The sequence below is a fragment of the Melanaphis sacchari genome, unplaced genomic scaffold (assembly GCF_002803265.2).
Source record: "Melanaphis sacchari strain LSU unplaced genomic scaffold, SCAv2.0 Contig60_pilon_pilon, whole genome shotgun sequence".
Classification (NCBI taxonomy): Eukaryota; Metazoa; Arthropoda; class Insecta; order Hemiptera; family Aphididae; genus Melanaphis; species Melanaphis sacchari.
The window spans coordinates 18,064-38,610 of record NW_020271429.1 but is presented as its reverse complement, the minus strand read 5'-3'; the positions used below and the strand labels follow the sequence as shown (position 1 = coordinate 38,610).

Sequence of the window (20,547 nt, the reverse complement as noted above, 5' to 3'; positions counted from 1 at the left end):
ATAACATTACCGAGCCGCTCGCGGATACGCCCAAAAAAAATTAAATTATTGTGTAACGCGTTCTGATATTGACCTATAATATCATAATTTAAATGTTAAAATTGAATATCGATATTAAATTCCATTTTAAAATAAATAATTAAGTTTTTTTTTTTTTTTTTTTTTTTTTTTTTTTTTTTTTGGAGGGAAGTCTAAAATTTGTTATGGCATTTTTAAATTTTTTATGATTACTATGAAATACCTAGGCAGTTAAATACCCCCTATAATTATCTACATGATGGATGTTCATTACTGCGTACAGTGTACAGTAATATTATATTGATAGATTATAATTGTGATGGCGTTAATAAAGAAATAGAGAAATAAATAAACAATATGACTTTAACTCGTCCTTGTTTTTGGAGGAAAAAGAACAAGTTTTCAATACTGGAAATTCTGGCCCAAAAGTTTTAAATATGTCATTGGATATTTTGAATTAACTTCTTACTTGATTCACGGTAAGCTTCAAATATTCGGTAAGTGCGTATTTAAATCGGTTTCATACGGATTGACCTATCTTAATTTGTTGATAATCGTTTTCCTTATTCTATACTGTTAAATTGTTGGGTCAATAAACGATATTAGTTTTTATTGAGTATTATATTTTAATATTATCTAATTTCTTTGTTTTGAATAATGCATTTACCAGAATTGTAGTATTTTGTTTTGTTATTTGTTTATTATCATTAAATGCATATAATGGATGGAATGTTTTCTGCCGTGATCGATGTCCAAGGATACAGTTTTTTAATATAATATTATTTACATAGGTCTATTTAAAGTGTGATTTAGTGCTTCGTTTTAAACATTTTTAATCTTCTGAAATATATTATTTTTCTATAGTTCAATAAACTACCTAGAAAAAATTTTTTTTTAATTCAAAAAAATTCATATATAAACACTTAAATGGATAATTATCTATTAAAATAATATACTCAATGGCATTGTTTTTGTTGTACAATAATATTATAACATTACAACCGTCAATACCGTTTATTGTTTTTGTACATTACATTATTGATTATTTAATATCGTTATCGCGACGAATACCCTAGTTTTTCGCGGGTCACACCGTTAGATCACGAAACACGTTATTAATCAAGCGCATTAACCTTCGCGGCTATTAATTTCATTATTATAATATTTTTACAGAAATATATCCATGCGAATGTAAAAATATTATATATTTCCGCGGCGGGGGCGCATATTTAATATTCAATTTTGTTAAACTGCCGTATTGGTAACTAATGTTTGTCGCTTAAACGATAATTTATTCAAACGGCATTTCCTATATAAACGTAATGGTCGTAATGTACTATATTACGACATGTGACGTAGTGCAATGCAATGTGTCTGTCGTCGTCGTCGTTTATTTACTTAGGTTGGTGCGGCGCCTAGTAAGTGAATACGATTCGTATTATTCCTACGATTGCTGTGAAGGCAGGTACTTGGCGTGTTGCTATATAGTTATTATCGACAACGACTGGTGTATTCTACCTTCCTACGTGTTTGAATAATCCGTGTCTTCGGGTTTTTTTCCTTTCCCGCAAACGGACATTGGTAAACTTGCTCTTACTGGGTCTACCTACTAAGTAGTATATTAATATAATACGTTATTCAGTTATTAGTAGACATTTTTATAGCCTATAGGTATTAAGACAGTGTTGTAAATATCTCAGATAAATAGCTACGATATGTATATTATGTTATTGATTAAACTTGTAAAAACCCAATCACCGTGGAATGTTGGTCCTATGAGAAAAATCGACGTGTTATTTTATTATAATATATAATATTAAGATTTGCAATTCATGCATACTTTTTATAAACTATCATTATTTCAATTTTTTTTTGCAATTTATTTTTCTTTCGAGTGTTTAAGCCTTAAATATCACTTTAATCAGTATAATCCGTTACATTTTACTTACATGGGCGGTTATTGAAAACACCCGTAGCCCGTAGGTACTATCTTTGATGTATATTAATAGTATAATATTAACTTAAATATATTATATATTTGAGATTAACTTGAGATCGCCCTCCATCCACCAGTGATATAAGGTGCCTCTAAAAATCTAAGAGTTAGAATACATTATTAGTAATTTGAGAGAAAGTGCTAAAATTCAATATTTAAATATGGTATTGAATAAATTATAATTAACAATAAATTAATATTATTCTGGCTTATTATTAGGGAAATCAATAGATTTGCGAAGGGCTTATTAAAATTTAAGTCCAACTGACATGAGAAATATTATGTTTCATATTCAGTTTACTAAATAAAAATAAAAACTCTATTTAAATAAATATTTAGTAAAGTTGGTATATTGAATTATATTTGAGAGGCTTTACTCTTCAGTCATTCCACTCATCAACCTTCTTAGATTTTGCCAACCCTCTAGAAATTTTCAAATAAAATATTTATAGCAGTTATTTTTATTAATTTTTTAGTTACCATGATAATTATAAAACGCTAAATAAAATGTTTAAATTTATTTTATACATTTAATATAAAGATTATATTCATAGGACCTAACAAATTATTAAATTATAAAGAAATTCACTTAGAGTAAACATTTTTTTCCCCAACTATAGGATTTCGTTCTATTAACAGCTCTAAATGGCATTTGTATATGTGTATTACTATAATATAATGTAATATGTAAATAATTTTATTATTATCTAATTACTTCAGAATAATCTATATAAAAGCACACTTAGTGATAACTTTGTATCTACTATATAGATATGGCTATCAGACTGTATGAATCAATTAAAATGTTCAATATTCTAAATTTTGATCAAATATTTGATTATCTTAAGAAAATTAATGTTTACAAAAACAACATGCTTAAAATGTTTGCACATAACTGTTTATTGCCCACGAGAATAGCCAATGTCCCTGAACTAAACTTAAATAAATGTTCATTATAATATTATGTATATGGAGTATACCTAAATAGATAGATGTGTTTTAAGCGATTGTTTATTGCACGTTGTGAAATTAAAAAAAAACTGATTAAAATCTAAATTCTGCTTAAATTCCCAGTCGTTTCAATCATAATACCGATTCCGAGTAAACGTTTATTCTAAAATAAACTTATATGTAGGTGGATATACTAAGTAGTAGGTACGTAACAATATCTATATGGTTAATAACTGGTATATATATTTAATATAATATTATACCATATTGTGTAATGTAATTATTAGTCAAATAAATGGCCATAAATATTTTAACTTAAAATCTTACAATTGTAAGATTTTAAAAGATTTCTTATCAGCAAATGATTAAAACAGGATAAAAAAAAGAAAGTATATCTTTCGGAAAAAAAATTAGGAATACACTTAATCTCTTAACAAATTGAGAAATAGCAAATAAAATGATATCAATATGTTTATATATATATTTAATTATTTATTAGATTGATGAAAGGTATGTACATACTTGCAGGTGATTAACAAATTACCTTACATATTCGCTTTCAATATTTCTTTAAACAATAAATGTATTCAAATTTAGTAGAATATATTTTAAAGTACTTATATCGTTTTATATTATTTGAGGAGTGCAGTACTGTAACGTCTGTAACGATGTAAACTTTATTTTATTAAATAAGAACTACCCTTCTTACTGTAAAATATTAGTTGATGATTTTTTTTTTAAATATTTATATTTACCTATAAATTAAAATCCATACGTAGTTGTAAAAATTTATTATACATTATGTACTGAGAATCATAGTCCATGCTATAGCTGGTTTAAAGATCACTTATGATAATTTGAATACTATAATACTAATAATTAATAAAAAATATAATATAATTTGTTAAACATGTCCGAATATAATAAGTATAAGCGAAAGTCTAGAAACTAGAGTACTAGAATAAAAATATTATATCATTCTTATATTTACACACATAAATTTAATAACTATGTAACTATGTACATCCTTAGTAAATACTACATAAAGCTTAATAATTCAAAAACTACTTTTTAAATTTTGCTTTAGATACATCAAAGTTTTCAAAAAATTACTCTTTAACAATATACTGTAAAAATTGACGGTTCTCGTTTGAAGTTTGTATCAGTATAATTATGCAAGTTCACAAATTACATTCTTTAGATAGTATAAAAGTTCTGAGGAAAGAAATTAAATTCAACAACTATAAAATATACTGAAAATTCCAAAAATCAGAATTTGAACAATTTTATTACATTATATTATTTATTAAAAGGATAAAAAAGGTGATCTTGTTTGGTAAATCTCCCTGTACGTATATACCAGATGAACTGAAACATTTTACATATTGTAGGTATACACTTTTGTTTAATTTGGAAATTATTTTTGATCTGTTTGATTTATTGTTATTACTAAAAGTAAAAATTAACATACAAAAAATAAAATATTAATAACCACTAAGAAAAAATTATAATAATATAATTTTGTGTAATTTATTTAATCAACAACACCAATAATAGAAATTTTTAATGAAGTGATTAAGAAATATATAAATAATTGATAAAACATTAAATAAAAAATTATATACAAATATACAATACCCTACTAGGTAACAGTATTTACTTTTTTTATATACAATCTATACTTAATAAATAAATGAAAAATCTTGACAAAAAAAAACAAAAAAATAAGTGATAAAAGAAACCACTTATTGATAACAATTTTTATTGTGTACTCGTATATAGTTTATTAATCGTTATTGTAAGAAATCACGATACCACAAACACACTAGGGCATCTACGAGGATTACCGGAAATTGATAACCCACTAATTAGTATAAAATAAATAAATTCTGTTATAGTGTTGTTAAGATCTTTATGCAACAATAATAATTACCGATTATCAAAGATTGAGTTGTGTCAGCAGCTATCAAACATCTAAAATACCAGCACAGCTTTCCTGATTTAGAATCATCAAGTTTATTTTACATATCTATGTATACCTAAATATTTATAACCTGATAATTTTAATTTTATTTATAAATGAAAATACATTTTGTTTTATGATTTAGGTACTTATCTGTGTCCTATTCCTATAGATATAATGAATAAGTTTAGCAGTTTTTCATGGTCGTTTAAACGATAATTGAATCAAACATTTTATTTGTATTTGAATTTGTAATATAATCCAATAATATTATAATAAAATATATACCTATAATTTATAAACATATTATAAGCAAATTATCAATCACTTCACATTTTTATACTCGATTAACTGATGGACAATAATAATTTTATTACAGTAGAACCTCGATTATCCGTGACTCGATTATCAATGTTGCGATTAACCGTGCCCACTCTTCCGAAAATTTTTAAACATAATACTCGATCGACAGGCGACAATCGTATTAATGACATTTTTGACGATAACTTCATATTTTAAGCCCTAATAACTTGTTGTATACAATATTATGGATGTATGTATAACATTATTGTATGTATACGGTTTCTTATATACCTATATTTCAAATTACAATTGAATCAAAATTTTTAAAATTTCATTATTATAAAAAGTCTCGATTAACCGTGATTTTCATTTATCCGTGTGACCCTCTCCCCATCATTACCCCGGATAATCGAGGTTCTACTGTATATTGAATGATCTATAAATGTATTGCTCCAAGCAAACATTTATGAATTATTATTTAAAAGTAGTACAGAATAAAATATGTTCCGATAATGTAGTGGCCAATATTTATCGTCATGATTCATATACTTTAAGCTATAGTAATTCTCAGAACCTATGTAGCTAGGTACTCGTATATTATTATATTTCCTGTACCGGTCAAATACGGAACAATATAATTAATCTTCATCGCGCGCTGTAGTTGAAAACTTAATAAATCAATGCGTAATACATAGAGTTTATACGATATATTATTATTAAAGTCTGTTATTATTGTTTAACAGCTGTTAATTGTTTGGTATCTTAATTATTCGATGTAATCTATTCATTAAATTCGTGTGAATACTTTCGTCCAACTGATATTAATACTTATACATATAAAATACTATGTATATATGTAGGTATTATTATTAATGGCCAAACAGAACCACGTGACTAACTGCACGGGGAATGTAACAATTACCCTTGAAAAACCCAGGACAGACTTGCTCATTGCCGTTCTGACACGCGTTGACATCAGGTTTTGTAGGTATATTACATGTTATATGTATAGTATATTTTTATTTATTATGTTTATAACACCCGTAGTGCTTGTGTATTTATTCATCATCGTTTACGGGGAATTTTATTATACTCGTCGAAGAGTTCATTTGAAGCTGGGTTGTTGACGTCCTCGAATATTTTCAAAATCCATTCGGAAAAATAATGAAAAAAAAATGAAAAAAAAAATGTATAATTAATAATAAACGTTAAAAAAATGTCACGGTCTCAATAATTTTTTAGCGTAGTCGTGAATGTGTATTTTTGTTTAATGACAATATCTTAAAAATATGATACTACAGTATAGAAACACGTTTTGTTTTGACCATCGTTATATAAGCAAACAGTTATAATTGTAATTTAATATGTAGAATAATATATAATCATATTTCTACAATTCACGTGTAGTTGACAAAATAAAATACAAGTGAAAGGGAAAAGATTCACAATTTTATATAATGACTATATATGTAAGTGTAGTATATACCAATAAATGATTTATATCTATAAAGTTTGTTTATAAGTATTTAGCTATTTAACCGCATTTTGTTTTAATGAAAAATTACTGTCTATTTGTCATTTATTAAACTAGGTACATAACATATAAATATATATTACTTTATTCTTTTTCTTCATCTTATTATAAATAATATCAATCATAATTGATTTAACTTGGATTGTAATAAAGGTAATATTACAAATTATAATACAATATGAAAACAAAGAACGTGCGCTGATTGGAGTTCTTTTTCGAGTAAAACTATCTAGTAGAGCGGTGTCTTCGAATGTTGATATTTAGAACATAGCACTAATTACTGATTATATAAAAATATATATATATTAGTATTAATGATAACAACTATATTCAATCAATATTTAATAACTAATATTATTGTTATTATTGTTGTAATGATTCAAAATAATTTTAGAAGGAAAATTAACTATGATAAAATATTGAGTTCATATTTATTAAATATTTTGTATAGTATTATAGTATTTATTTATATGTACCTATACATAATATGAAATATCTAACTATTGCAATAACAAATAGATAAGCAAATAAAATAATATTAACATAGTTATTATACAGAGTATAAACAAAAACAAAGATAATCGTTCAATAAATAATAATATAACGCGTCGAAATTGTTAAAAATAGGTTTCTAAAGTGTTATTTAAATACATTTTACCCATTCATTAAAAAATTATAATGTTCAATAAATCATAAAATTCTGCAAATACTGAATTATTTATAGGTAGAAAAATTAAAGCCAATTATCTATGGAAAATATTGTGTTAGTTTTTAAATCTCATAACAAGCAATACCTAATCATACAATATAATAAAATAGGTATCAGTCTAAAGCAGTAATCGGCAACCAGCAGACCGTAGGCCGTTTCCGGCCTTCGTGGCTATTGTATACGGCCCGCTTTAAATTCTAGAACGATGAATTTTTTTTCTATACTTTTTATGATTTTAAAGTTTAAAACAGTATTTTTTTTCCTAGTAAAGAATTTGAAAATATAAAAATCTTTACTTATGTCTGACCCGCAAACTCTTTTTAATTTGTGATTGTGGCCCGATAGTCCAAAAAGGTTGCCAACCACTGATCTATAAAGCATCGAAACGACATTGTTTATACAGTTCTGTAGGACGTAGGTTATTAGTTGTTACACGAGGAATGTGATTTCATAATGATAAGTAGTTATACTATTATAAGACGTATTACCTATTATTATATTTTCTCATAAGTAGGTATGTAAAGAAATATGTTACGCACAGAAAATTGATGACTACACTGACTACAGTGATACATATTTTGTAAACATAAGCTTTTCTTATTGGGCATTGGGTTTTCTCGGGAAGTCTTCAACTGATGACGCTGAAACAATATAATATAATGATATAGTTTGTATAGGTATACAGTATATGTATATTATGTGGTAGTAGATATATAATGAATAACAACATGATATGTATTACCTTTAATAATAACACAGCGTATAGTGGTTTATCTTTACAGAAGATTTGTGCGATTTATGATAATAACTATAATAATATAATGGCATGTTAGATATGCCAATTTCATCGTGTGCCTACGTCACTAGATCGTATTTAATACCCACCTGGGACTGTAATAGTATAATGATTTCCCCTTCCCTTAAAAACAAAAACAAAAAATAATTAAACTTGTATATACACATACGCACACGACGACGGAGACGTTTCAATAACCTACACTATATACCATACTATATATGTGTGATTGTGTGTGTGTGAGTGTACCTACCTATATGTTTATTTCTTTTTCTTATTTAACAGGTACAGTTGCGTCAAGGGCATCCCTAACAGCATAGTATTTCGCGAGACTGTTCGCATATCGCGTATTCCGAAAACGATAATCGTTGATCGTTGACCGGCACGTCGTGAGGTATAACGCCAGCACCGCGGACACGCTCTCTTCTGTCCGCGTAAAATACACAATACGCCGCGTGTTGGAAAGTTCGACTTCGCCGGATAACCGCAGCACGGCCGCAGTTCACAGGTAAATCATACAGCGATTAATTAAATAAATTTAATTAGGTACAATATTATTATGCAACTTTGCGTACGCGACAACAATTATTATTATTTTAACTAGGCTTAATATTATATAGATACGTTACGTATTATACTGTTGGAGGGCAGGTATTTTATTATTTCGTCTCGACGGACGGTTATTTTTATTTTCAACGTAATATTATTAAAAATATCACGGTTAATAATATTTTAGACACGTTGTTATAACTATTAGCAATAAAATAATATTATAATAATCGCGATATCATTTCGTTTTGAATCTGAAATGTTGTGTCGATAATGTTCGTATACAGTGCGGTGTCATCTGATATTATAATTGCGGTGTTCTTTGTTTCAATAGTTCTTTAAAATTAATTGCTCATTTTAAAGAATTTTATGTAGGTAATATTTTATAGTTATATATTTCGATTGGCCGTTATTATAATAATATGATGCCACACTTTAAAGTACCTAGCGCGAGTCGCCACGGTGCGTTACGATAATTATTGTATAAATGTACTTCGAGACCTTAAATAAGCGCGTGTACACGGGACAACGATTAATTTTAAAGACCTTCAAGCTCTACATAGTTTTAGTGAATTAAACAGCCATTTATTGTTATTTATAAAATTATTATTACTGTCGAAAAATAAATGGTTAAATTTTACTCAAATAAGCCAAGGATAATCGTTAATAAATTATTAGCGCAAATTAAATGATTCGTGTATAAGTCTCTTGGTAATATCTGAAATTTAAAATATCTCAAATGTTTTAACGGTAAATACCTATTATACTTAAATAATTAGTGTTTACTTTTCTATAACTATTTGATACGGCATTTAGGTATGATTCTTTTTCTCTTTGCCCCTAATAATTTAAAAAACTTCATATACCTAGAACTTAATCCATCGTTAATCGTTAGTCGCTTTAAAGTACGTGTTTATTGTGCGCCATTAATCGCATCTTGGTCTGTTTGACCACTATAGCTTTATGGCGCAATTATTTAAATTAAAAATACAAATTATTTTATTTTATTTGAAATTATAAATTTTATTAAAACAAATCAATATTTATAGTCAAATTTATAAGCCATGATGAAAAATAAAATAAAATGGTTATTTTAAGATATTAGACAAGTCAGGTTTTACATACGCAATTAATCGTAGGCTTAATGATCAATTTGATTGCAAATTTGATTCTAGGTATTAAATATTAGTTTAATTTTTTCCTGTAAAATAATTTAGAAATAAATGTTTAACCATATTTAATTAATTTTAATTATCTGATTAAAAAACGTGTCAAGTTTTAAATATCTAGTTGTAAAAATAATATATATATATGTTTATTAGAATATATTAATTAAATGCAGTTATTTCGACAACAGTGTGCGAATTTGTAGTAAACCGATAATTTAGTATATTTACAGTCAGCTTTTAAACGAGGAAAACATTTTATTCGAGAAATCAAAAATCAAACAACCACTGTACTTAGATAAAAATTATATTCATTTTAAATTTAACTACTTATTATTATCTATCATTTTTTTAAATGATTCAACTATTAAAATAAATTAAACATGTACAATGTACATACATGAGTTGTAAACTCGTAACAATTATTTTATTTTTTTTTTGTAGAATATGACCTTATAGGTACATCTATAACTATTTATTTTTTATTTTTTTTTTTTTACTAAAATTTTTATTAGCTTTGTGTATATTAAAAACTTCTTTATAGATCAAGATTATGTTAAAATAATATCATTAATACCAAAAATACATGAATGTAAGATAATTAAGAAGTATTTAAAACAAAGAAACTCCCATGTAATTATATTACGTGCGATTTTTAAACATTAAAAGTAAACAAAAAAAATTGTACTCAAAAAACAAGATAGATACAATCAGATAATGTATATTATTGTTTTAATAAACGTATTAACTTCTTTGATAACGATACGTTCGTTAATAATAAATTATTATCTTAATAAAGTTTAAAAAATTTAAAAATTGTAATAGTGCTCAGTGTTTCTATGAAAAATATATATTTTTAACTATTTGGTTGTTTGCACGATGAAAATTTAATGTCAACATTCAATTGTCAGCTTATATTTTACACTTAATTTATATTTCATACGTAAGTTTTCCATAAGCCACTTTTAGAAATGTCAAGTACTAACAAGCGTTTCAAATTTTGTCTATTGCCGTGTATCTATACATTGTATATATTATTATTATTATCATTGATTTATTGATAGTCTCATTGTTACTATTATTATTTAAATCTAGTCTAATTATTTATATTTTGTATCTGTTCATTATCTTTTCATGGTTAATTTTTATTTAATTGTCATATAATTTATTTTAATTTAAAATGTTACTAAAATCTTAACATTGCTCATTAACACTTACTGTATTTCACAAAAGAGATTTTACCTGTTTATTATGCATAAATAAATAAATATTCAGAATTACAATGGTTCCTCGTTTTCACTATATTTATAATGAATAATTTCAACAATAGTTTGATTTCCGTGTAACTTGTATTGCAAAACTAGTTGGTATATAGTTAAGTATAATTATTATTTACACACGTCGATAATTTATTCCCTATAAATAAATTTAAATGAGTACCAAATGAAAATTACTATAAACGTTTCGTATAAACTAACTAGATGAATATTTTTATGCGTGTATCAATATAAAATAATTGCTTATATTTTAAAAGTATATACAAATTAATTCAATACCTTAAAAGTAATTTGATGCAGGGACCTTTTATTTTTAACATCTTATAATAATATACACCTGCTGGTTGTTACCACTAGATAATCTCTTGATTCAAGTTACTTGCTGTTCTTTTATGTCGTTTTTGGTATTACTCATCAATTATCATTAGAACTCAGAAGTTAAAGTAGCTAAAATAGGCAAGATACACACAAAAACAAATGAAAAAATTAATTTATTGTTAATATTTAATAAGTATGAGACGAAAAACTAGTTGGCATTCGAATATTTTTTTTAAAATCTAAAAAATATTATAAAATGTCAATTGTGTAGGTATAACAAATTTATTTATCACTCGTAATATATTTACGATAAGATTTGTTTTAGCATATTTGCGCAATATAGATTAAATACACATTGCACTGTTGTTATTAAATTAAAATTCGACTGCGACGACCATAATAAATACTTACGTAAAATAACATTGAGTTTTATATTTAATAAAATAAATTGAAAATATGTAGGAAAATATGCAACTCTGATTTCTAAGTATCATACCACTGTCTATAAAGATTTTAAACTTCGTTAAAATAATAATATTAAATTAATGTACCTATAAATTTATACTGCATCATTACAGAATACAAAATAGGTATGCAATACAATATATAGACTAAAGTTAATAAAATCGTATTGATATTTTATTATTGTATCTACTAAGTGCTATATATTTAAATATATGAACTATAAACGATTACAATACTATTAAAATGTTGTAAAAACAATAAACATCAGTCAAGGGTAAATCCCCCGAAATTTATTCCAATACCTGTGATTTTAAGTTCTAGTAAGTAACAAACTATAAGGGGTGGGAGAAACTACAACTTCCACGGCAGTTAGGTTAAAATTTTAAAAATCCGGTTTCCAATTGGCAAAATAAAAATACAATACACTATTCTCGATACCGCTGAAACAGCAGTACAGTATTCGCGTGACCGTGCCACTAAATACTATATAATATTATATAGAAACCTACCTACATACTTACTGTAAATAAATTATTTATGTATAGTATGTATACTTTAATATGCATGTACGTTTGCTTTTCAGACGCATAAAATCCTGTTCCGAGTTTATCGTACTTGCGTACCTACATCGTCATTTTATCGATATAATATTGTTTGCACATTAAATTATTTGTATATGAGATGAAAACGGAAGAAAAATGAAAACACAGTGCTCCGCCATCGTGTTATTTTACTATTGCTGCTGTACTATCACGATCCTGCGTCTGACGGACGCTGTGTCGCCGTGGTACGAAAGCGAACAGGACGATGACGCCGTCCATCCTTGCCAGAGAGAATGTCGCGTGGACGAACCGCCAAAAACGTGCGAGTACCGTTTCAAAGTGGAATGGTACTACACAATGAGCAAGGCTTGCTACGACTGTCCGTACAACATAACCGATTGTTACAGACCCGATTGTGTGCCAGCCGACGGCGTTGCAAAGCCCATTATCGTTATCAATAGAAGTTTGCCAGGACCTTCCATACAAGTAATAATAATGTTATATTAAAATACAATATATAAATCAACCTATAGAATTATCAAAAAATAATATATATGTATATTATATTATGCGTATTATAATAATGATAATATCATTATTCAATTATTGTGCACCCTTTTGAACTTATTTTCCCGGCTTGCGTCGTACTTGAAATGATATTATCATTATGTAGGAGACATACTTATTGTGTTGTTCACGCACGCGCCCTCCAATAAGCGGCAGAAAAGTATAACTATTAATTGTACAGCGAAGTAAGTTCGCGCGGCCAAACGTGCAGCGTGTACTACAGTAGTTGACAGTCGTCCGTTGTTTTCAATTTTTACAATGGTATGATGTAGCAATGGGGAATTTTTTCGTGGACCTCGTAGTCACATGGCGGAAAAAACAACGATAAAAGAAAAGATTTACGTTTACGTTTACGTCCTTGGGCCGTCTGTAGATTTATATTATATTTATGTCGAGCACGTGAACCATAAATACAAGTATATTTGCTATAAATAATTATATAATTTTCCATTTACCTACGAGTAAACATACAATAAGAATATTGTCGGTCTAAAACTATTATAATATGTGAAGATGATAGCGTAAAGGAAAATAATTTTAAACGTGTTTTTACGCATTTCGTTGATATTACCTACATAATTTAATTATACATACTTACATACAAATAGAATGATTCACCGAGTATACGTTCATCCACCTTTCGTCTTTCAATAACTAATATATTAAACTTATTTACCATTTAAGAAGTGGAATAATAATACATAATACTTCTTTTTTAAATCATGAGTAATAAAATCCTTAATTTACTGTACATTTGTATGTAAGCAATTTTTTTTTTTTAATTTGTATGTAGGTATATCTAAATAAATGAGTTGTTTCTGAGTTACTAAAATGTATGAACTGAGGATATTTCTTACTCCTAATATATACAATCATACAAACATTTTTAAAAAAAAAGGATGTTTGCATCTTTATAGAACATTATTTAAATATCATAAACTCATTAAAAACCCTTAAATATGATATTTTACTACCTTATATTTAAGGACCATATTTTTAAATTGTTTATAATTTGCATATCATTTATGGTATATTCTGTGACGATAATTACATTATTTTTTTCAAATAAAATCATTTTTTTTTTCTTACTGAAGATAATGATAATATGTCATAAATAATTTCGTAGGAACAAATTTGTAAAAATTGAGTACTTGCACTAAAATACTATATCCATTATCTAATATAAAACTACATATTGTATATTTTTATTAAACTATTTTTAAATATTATTATACTAAATATATACATTTAATAACTCAGAAAATAACTAAATATATACATTTAATAACTTGTTTGAATTTTATTTTAGACGTATCAATATTTTCAAAAAAATCATTCGGTTAACTGTTTCCTATAAAAAAGGTTTAAAGGTTCTCATTTAAAATATATATCATTTTGTGTCACCATAAGACACTCTTTAGTCCTTATGCAGAATAAAATCTCTAAAATATTTAAAATACGATTTTTAACTTTAAAAATGTCTACTTAAAATAATCTTAGTAATCTAAAAATTAGAGTTTGAATAAATTGATTATCAAAAAAAAATAAAACTGAGCATGCTTAACGCTTGTTGCTTAGCAAATTACCCTGTATAGCCGGTAGTAATAACTATAAATCGTCATTTACATATTATAATTTGAATAAACAATTTAATCCAGTTTTCTAAAACAGCGTTGTAACTTTTGCCCAACTGCCAATCTACAGCATATACTTAATAGTTTTGCGTTAATTGTGTATCGTCGAGAATTTATTTCCAAACTACAGTAGTTCTATTATATGTACAGAGACGCGCAGTAGTTCTTAGAAGCAACTGATGGCCAAATGACCAATGCATACTAAAAACTATATTTTTTAACGTTAATCATTGTATTACATGCTGTAATACTGTATTATTATTTGTGCATGGACGATTTATTTAATAATTACAATTTTAAATACGTATTTATATGTTTAAATGTGGAAACAACATTGAATTATTTTAAATAATTTAAATGGCAAAATATCGAAATAAAATAATGTAATAAATACCAGTACACCTATATTCACTTACATGAATAGTAATTAGAGAATCGAGACGCTAAAACGGTGATTATTTTTAATTTTTGTTATGTACTCTAATATTAGTAATACTGGCAAAACTATTTCAACATAATATTTTGTACAACACATTATGTCTGTAATTAAATCCATGTACCTATGTTCTACGTTTATACAAATATATTTATGTATGTTTTGAGTACACTTGTTTTTATTATAAGTATAGCAATATAAAATATAACATATAGACTATTAAAATAAAGTCATGGTAACGAAACACCGATTTATCGACTTAACGAATATAGAAATTTAAGACAAGTGCGACAGGTTACTATAACAGGAGTTGAGTACTATAGGTATGATTTATTACACTTATATTATCTCCGGGCAACAAAATGTCCTATTCCACAAATGAGGAAAACAATACAAAACGCTTTTTACCAACGACAAATATTTTTAATGCCATTTATTTATACAACACATACATTGTGTTACACCAACCTACCATCAATTATAGAATCCCTTATGGTTTTTAAAATAATTGTTTACTTAGTATTAGACAATATGATATACATATATTATGTAATTGCATATTAATTGATTTTATTTTTATTTACAAAAATATAGTTTTAAGAATATTAATATTAAGTGTCGATTTCCATACTAATAATAAGCTCTGTTAGCTGTTAAAAAGAAATATATTTTTTAATAATATATTTTAAAAAAAGTACATTTAAACAGTTATAATGAACTTAAAAAACCTATTTTTAACATTTTTAAATATAATTTAAAATAAAAGTTCATAAAAACAAATTAATAAAAGTATTTAAAATTAAAATTTTCAAAAGTCGATTAATTTAATACAATGTTTCATTTTTAATAGATCTTATTTTAAAAGTCCTTAAATTAAAAATTAAAAAAATCTAACGAGAAACAGATTAATAAATAAATAAGATGCATATTCTACACTCGGAATTGTTATGAAATAAAATTATAAAAGGCAATTTAAAAAACAACTAAATTCTATCCCGTGGGGGGGAGGGTGGAACTGTTTCATAAGTGTTAAAAGAGTTGTCCAAATTCCAATTAAAGGCGAAAAATCTATATAATTACGCTATGTTTCAGCGTAAATATATTTTAGTCAGAAAAGCGAAGAAAAGCATTCCAAAAATCGATGGCTTTTATTTTGCTTGCCCGAACACTAACTGTATTCGAAGGGAAACTGATGTCAGGTTTCCACTATACCTACCCGTTTCGTTTACCGCATGTGTAAAACATAAAAATATACCATAAAATGATTACTCGCCTAACACGCTTGTCTCTTGTGCATCACCGGAATTCGTGCGCGCGCGCAATGTCAAAAGTCCGTACCCATAATATATTGACGACGGATGTTCCGCAGGTGTGCTTGGGCGACACGGTCATGGTGGACGTTGAGAACGCCATGATGGAGGAGTCGACGTCCGTCCACTGGCACGGGCACCACCAGCGCAACTCGCCGTACATGGACGGCGTGCCGTACGTGACGCAGTGTCCGGTGCCGCCGCACAGTTCGTTCCGGTACGTGTACGTGGCCGACAACGAGGGCACGCACTTCTGGCACTCGCACTCCGGATGTCAGCGGGGCGACGGAGCGTTCGGGTCGTTCGTGGTGCGGGCCCCGAAGTCGCGGGACGTGCACCGCGACATGTACGACGTGGACGTGCACGTCATCACGGTCACCGACTGGCTGCACGAGCTTGGCATCCGCAAGTTCCTCGCCCACTACCACGGTTCGGGCGACAACAAGCCCGAGTCCATTCTGGTGAACGGCCGCGGCCGTTACAAAGTGTTCGACGGCGGTTACCGCACGCCCCTGACTCAGTTCAACGTGACCAGAGTGAGTATTTCAATACGTAACCTATACCCGTCCGCCATATACATAAAATGGGTAAATATAGACGTCCTGATCGTCAATACGCGCTATACCGTGTTCTTGTATAGACTGAAGTCCTGCGAGTTAGTAGCATACTCGTACCACCATCTAAAACACCTGTAACATGTTTCTATGCAACGGTATACCCATATCTACCACCCACCCCAACCTACCGGAAGTTCATTAACTCCCCTTTTAATAGTCTTTCTCGAGTCGTGATCGTTCTCAGCGTACCGATTTTACCGATTTCAATCCCGAGGTGTCTACGTCCGCCGCGCTAAAATTAGCTATGAAACTATTGCCTGGATTGAACCATAGCGCCGGCGCCACTAATAGGAGTACATGTTTCAAAACTTTTAAAACCCGAGTGATTTTTTCGCTGGGGTAATAGGTGTTGTGCCTAGTGTACATAGTTCGTCATCGCGTATAAAATATCAGACCAATCTCTTTCCACTAAAATTGTATCTAATGCGCACTGCAAGTTAAAAATAAATCTCAATAGATAAACGGTTGTAACAAAAAAATAGATAGATACCTACTAGCTCTTAATAAATGTATATTTAATAAAGTATAATAAAATTTTATGAATTATTTAAAAAATTTGCCATATTTCACAAAAAGCTGAGTAGAATAAAATTATTTTATTTCAACAGGCGTGTAATAACTATATCTACATAGCGTGTCTATACATAACGCGATCTATGAACAGCGATAATAGTTATTATTTATTATGTGTGCAGATTTCTTAGTTTATTACAATCTTTATGACTTGAATAATCTTCAATTTTTCATAAAATACGGAAATAACAAATATATTTCTATGCGTGAAAAGTAAAACGACTAAATAGGTAGTTTAATATAAATAATATAGGTACCTAATAATATTAAATTTAGGTATATATATCATATTAAATAAGTTTTTTTTATTTACTTGACATAAAAAAAATTAATTTTTTTATTTGTTTAGTCGATATTACTAATTATTTAATTTATAATAAATATTTCGTAAAAAATAAGGTTAGCGCGTATAGCTAGTATTTATCAGTTATTATATGTATTAACTTATAGTTAATCGATTCTTTGTGAAGGTTTTGTTAATTGTTACTTGTTAGGTACCCATATATCTATATATATATATATAGAAATCAATTTTAATTAACTTCGATATTATCTAAATGTTTTAATATTTTTATATTGTTTAGGGTAAACGATATAGGTTTAGACTGATTAACGCTGGATTCCTAAATTGTCCGATTTCAATGAGTATCGATAATCATACGTTTACTATGATTGCAACAGATGGATATAATGTTCAACCAGTAGTAGGTGAATAATAATATAGTTACTCTAAAAAAAAAAAATTATCAAAATAATAACGTTATTAGTTTCCATATAAATACTATAACAATGATAGTAATATGACATAAATATGAATATGTTTACAGTCGATTCATTTGTAAGTTATGCTGGTGAACGTTGGGATTTTATCGTGGAAGCAACAGCTAATGTTGGCAATTATTGGATGCGATTTAAAGGATTAATGGACTGTGATGAAAGGTTCACCAAGGCCTTTGAAGTATCAATTTTGCACTACGACGGAGCTAGTGACGAAGAACCAGAAGGCACACCTACATATGACAATACACTTCATTCCGGAATTGTAAATTTAATGCACAATTAGAAAATAATATCAATACTTTTTTGTTTTATAACCATATTTGATAATTAATATATTTAAATAAACAATAATTATAGCAATTGAATGCACTGAATAAAGGATCGGGATTAATGGACACTGCTACTGTATCAGAATTGGAAGATGCTACACCTCCAAAACACGATCTTCGTTTAGCAAAAAAACCAGATGTTACGTTATTTATGTCATATGATTTTTATTCTTTAGATAATCCTCATTTCCATAAACCTATGTTGTATGGATTCAAACAAGGTCAGTAATATAATAGTTTAATCAAATTTTGAAATCGGTTTAATGAATAAATATTTTTATATTTATATATTATAGTATCGCATAAGTCTGAACGTGTTTACACGCCACAAATTAACAAAATGTCTTTCAAGCTTCCATCATTTCCATTGTTATCTCAAAGAGAAATGATAGAACCTTGGATGAGTTGTGATAATTTAAAGAAAGATTGTTCTAAAGAATTTTGTGAGTGCACAAATATTATTAAAGTTCCTCTGGGGTCAGTCGTTGAACTATTTCTCATTGATAAAGGTAAATAAAAATATTGAAAAAAAAACGAAACTTATACCTATGGCCCTATAACCTAACTATACATATTTCCTTATTAATTTTTAAGGTGTAACATACAACGCAAATCATCCATTCCATTTGCACGGACATCCATTTAGAGTAGTTTCGATGGAAAGAGTTGGAAACCATACTACTGTAGAAGAGATAGAACAAATGGATAGAGATGGGCGCATTGTAAGAAATCTACGGACTGCACCGCTAAAAGACACCGTGACAGTACCAGATGGTGGATTTACAATACTGCGTTTCATAGCGGATAATCCAGGTAATTCATTAATGCAATGTGAATAATACTTTAAAAGGGAACTTCAACAATTAACAATTATTAATACCAATTGGTTTTTAATAATAGGTTATTGGTTGTTTCATTGTCATATCGAGTTCCATGTTGAAGTGGGCATGGCAACCGTGTTCAAAATCGGTGAAGACTGGGACATGCCGCCGTCACCTCCGGGTTTTCCGAAATGTGGAAACTATAACGGGAAAGGATTAGTGTCAATGTTGTATCCCGAAGACATGGATTCGATGTACGTGAAAAAAAATAAATCCCACCACAGTGATGGTTCGGACATAGATATCGAAAGTCGTACGAATATGATATCCACGTTAGGCAAATGGTGGCCATTCGTCGGAGGCGCACATCCTTATGTAGCATCTACTGCTAGTATTAACTCATCGTATTTCTCAATTTTATTATGTATTGTGATAAGCTTTTTAGTTATTGAATAACGCGAAGTTATAATAAATAAAAAGCTTATTGTTGATTAAAATGTGTATTATAAAATTTATATTTGTAAGTAATTGTGTATTTAAATTTATTGTGAATTGTGATATGTACATATTCTATAGTTATAAATAAATAAATGTTTACTTTATAATCGTTGCCAGTCTTTACTCTTTATGTCTTATTCAATTGGTTGGTAAGTTATATAGGTACTGATTACAATATATGAAATCACCAATGAATGTTTTTTACAATTATAAATTATAATAACACGAATCTTCTAGCTAAAATCCACACACATTGACTTTAAATGTATAATTATATTTAAAAAAACATATTATAATTTAAGATTCTTATTTAATTTTTATGATTACTTATCTATAGTAAATACTTATTAAAGTTATGTTGAGATTGTATTCCACCAAAAAAATAATTGCCATTA

At 27.9% G+C, this 20,547-nt stretch overlaps 1 protein-coding gene across 3 annotated transcripts in view; it reads left to right on the top strand.

The window, feature by feature from the left end:
* LOC112600077 (laccase-2-like) overlaps positions 1-20,138 on the top strand; it is a 36,308-nt gene extending 16,170 nt beyond the window's left edge. For 2 of the 3 annotated variants that reach the window (XM_025347225.1, XM_025347226.1), the window contains exons 2-10: positions 8,556-8,778; positions 12,629-13,073; positions 16,594-17,070; positions 18,309-18,432; positions 18,552-18,766; positions 18,862-19,054; positions 19,130-19,342; positions 19,428-19,646; positions 19,734-20,110. In XM_025347225.1, coding sequence (XP_025203010.1) covers positions 12,744-13,073; positions 16,594-17,070; positions 18,309-18,432; positions 18,552-18,766; positions 18,862-19,054; positions 19,130-19,342; positions 19,428-19,646; positions 19,734-20,110 — 2,148 coding nt within the window. In that variant the 5' untranslated portion in view covers positions 8,556-8,778; positions 12,629-12,743. Of the gene's footprint in view, positions 1-8,555; positions 8,779-12,628; positions 13,074-16,593; positions 17,071-18,308; positions 18,433-18,551; positions 18,767-18,861; positions 19,055-19,129; positions 19,343-19,427; positions 19,647-19,733 lie in introns of those variants that run through there. The other variant, XM_025347227.1, reaches the window with a different exon arrangement.
* The last annotated feature ends 409 nt before the right edge of the window (positions 20,139-20,547 follow it).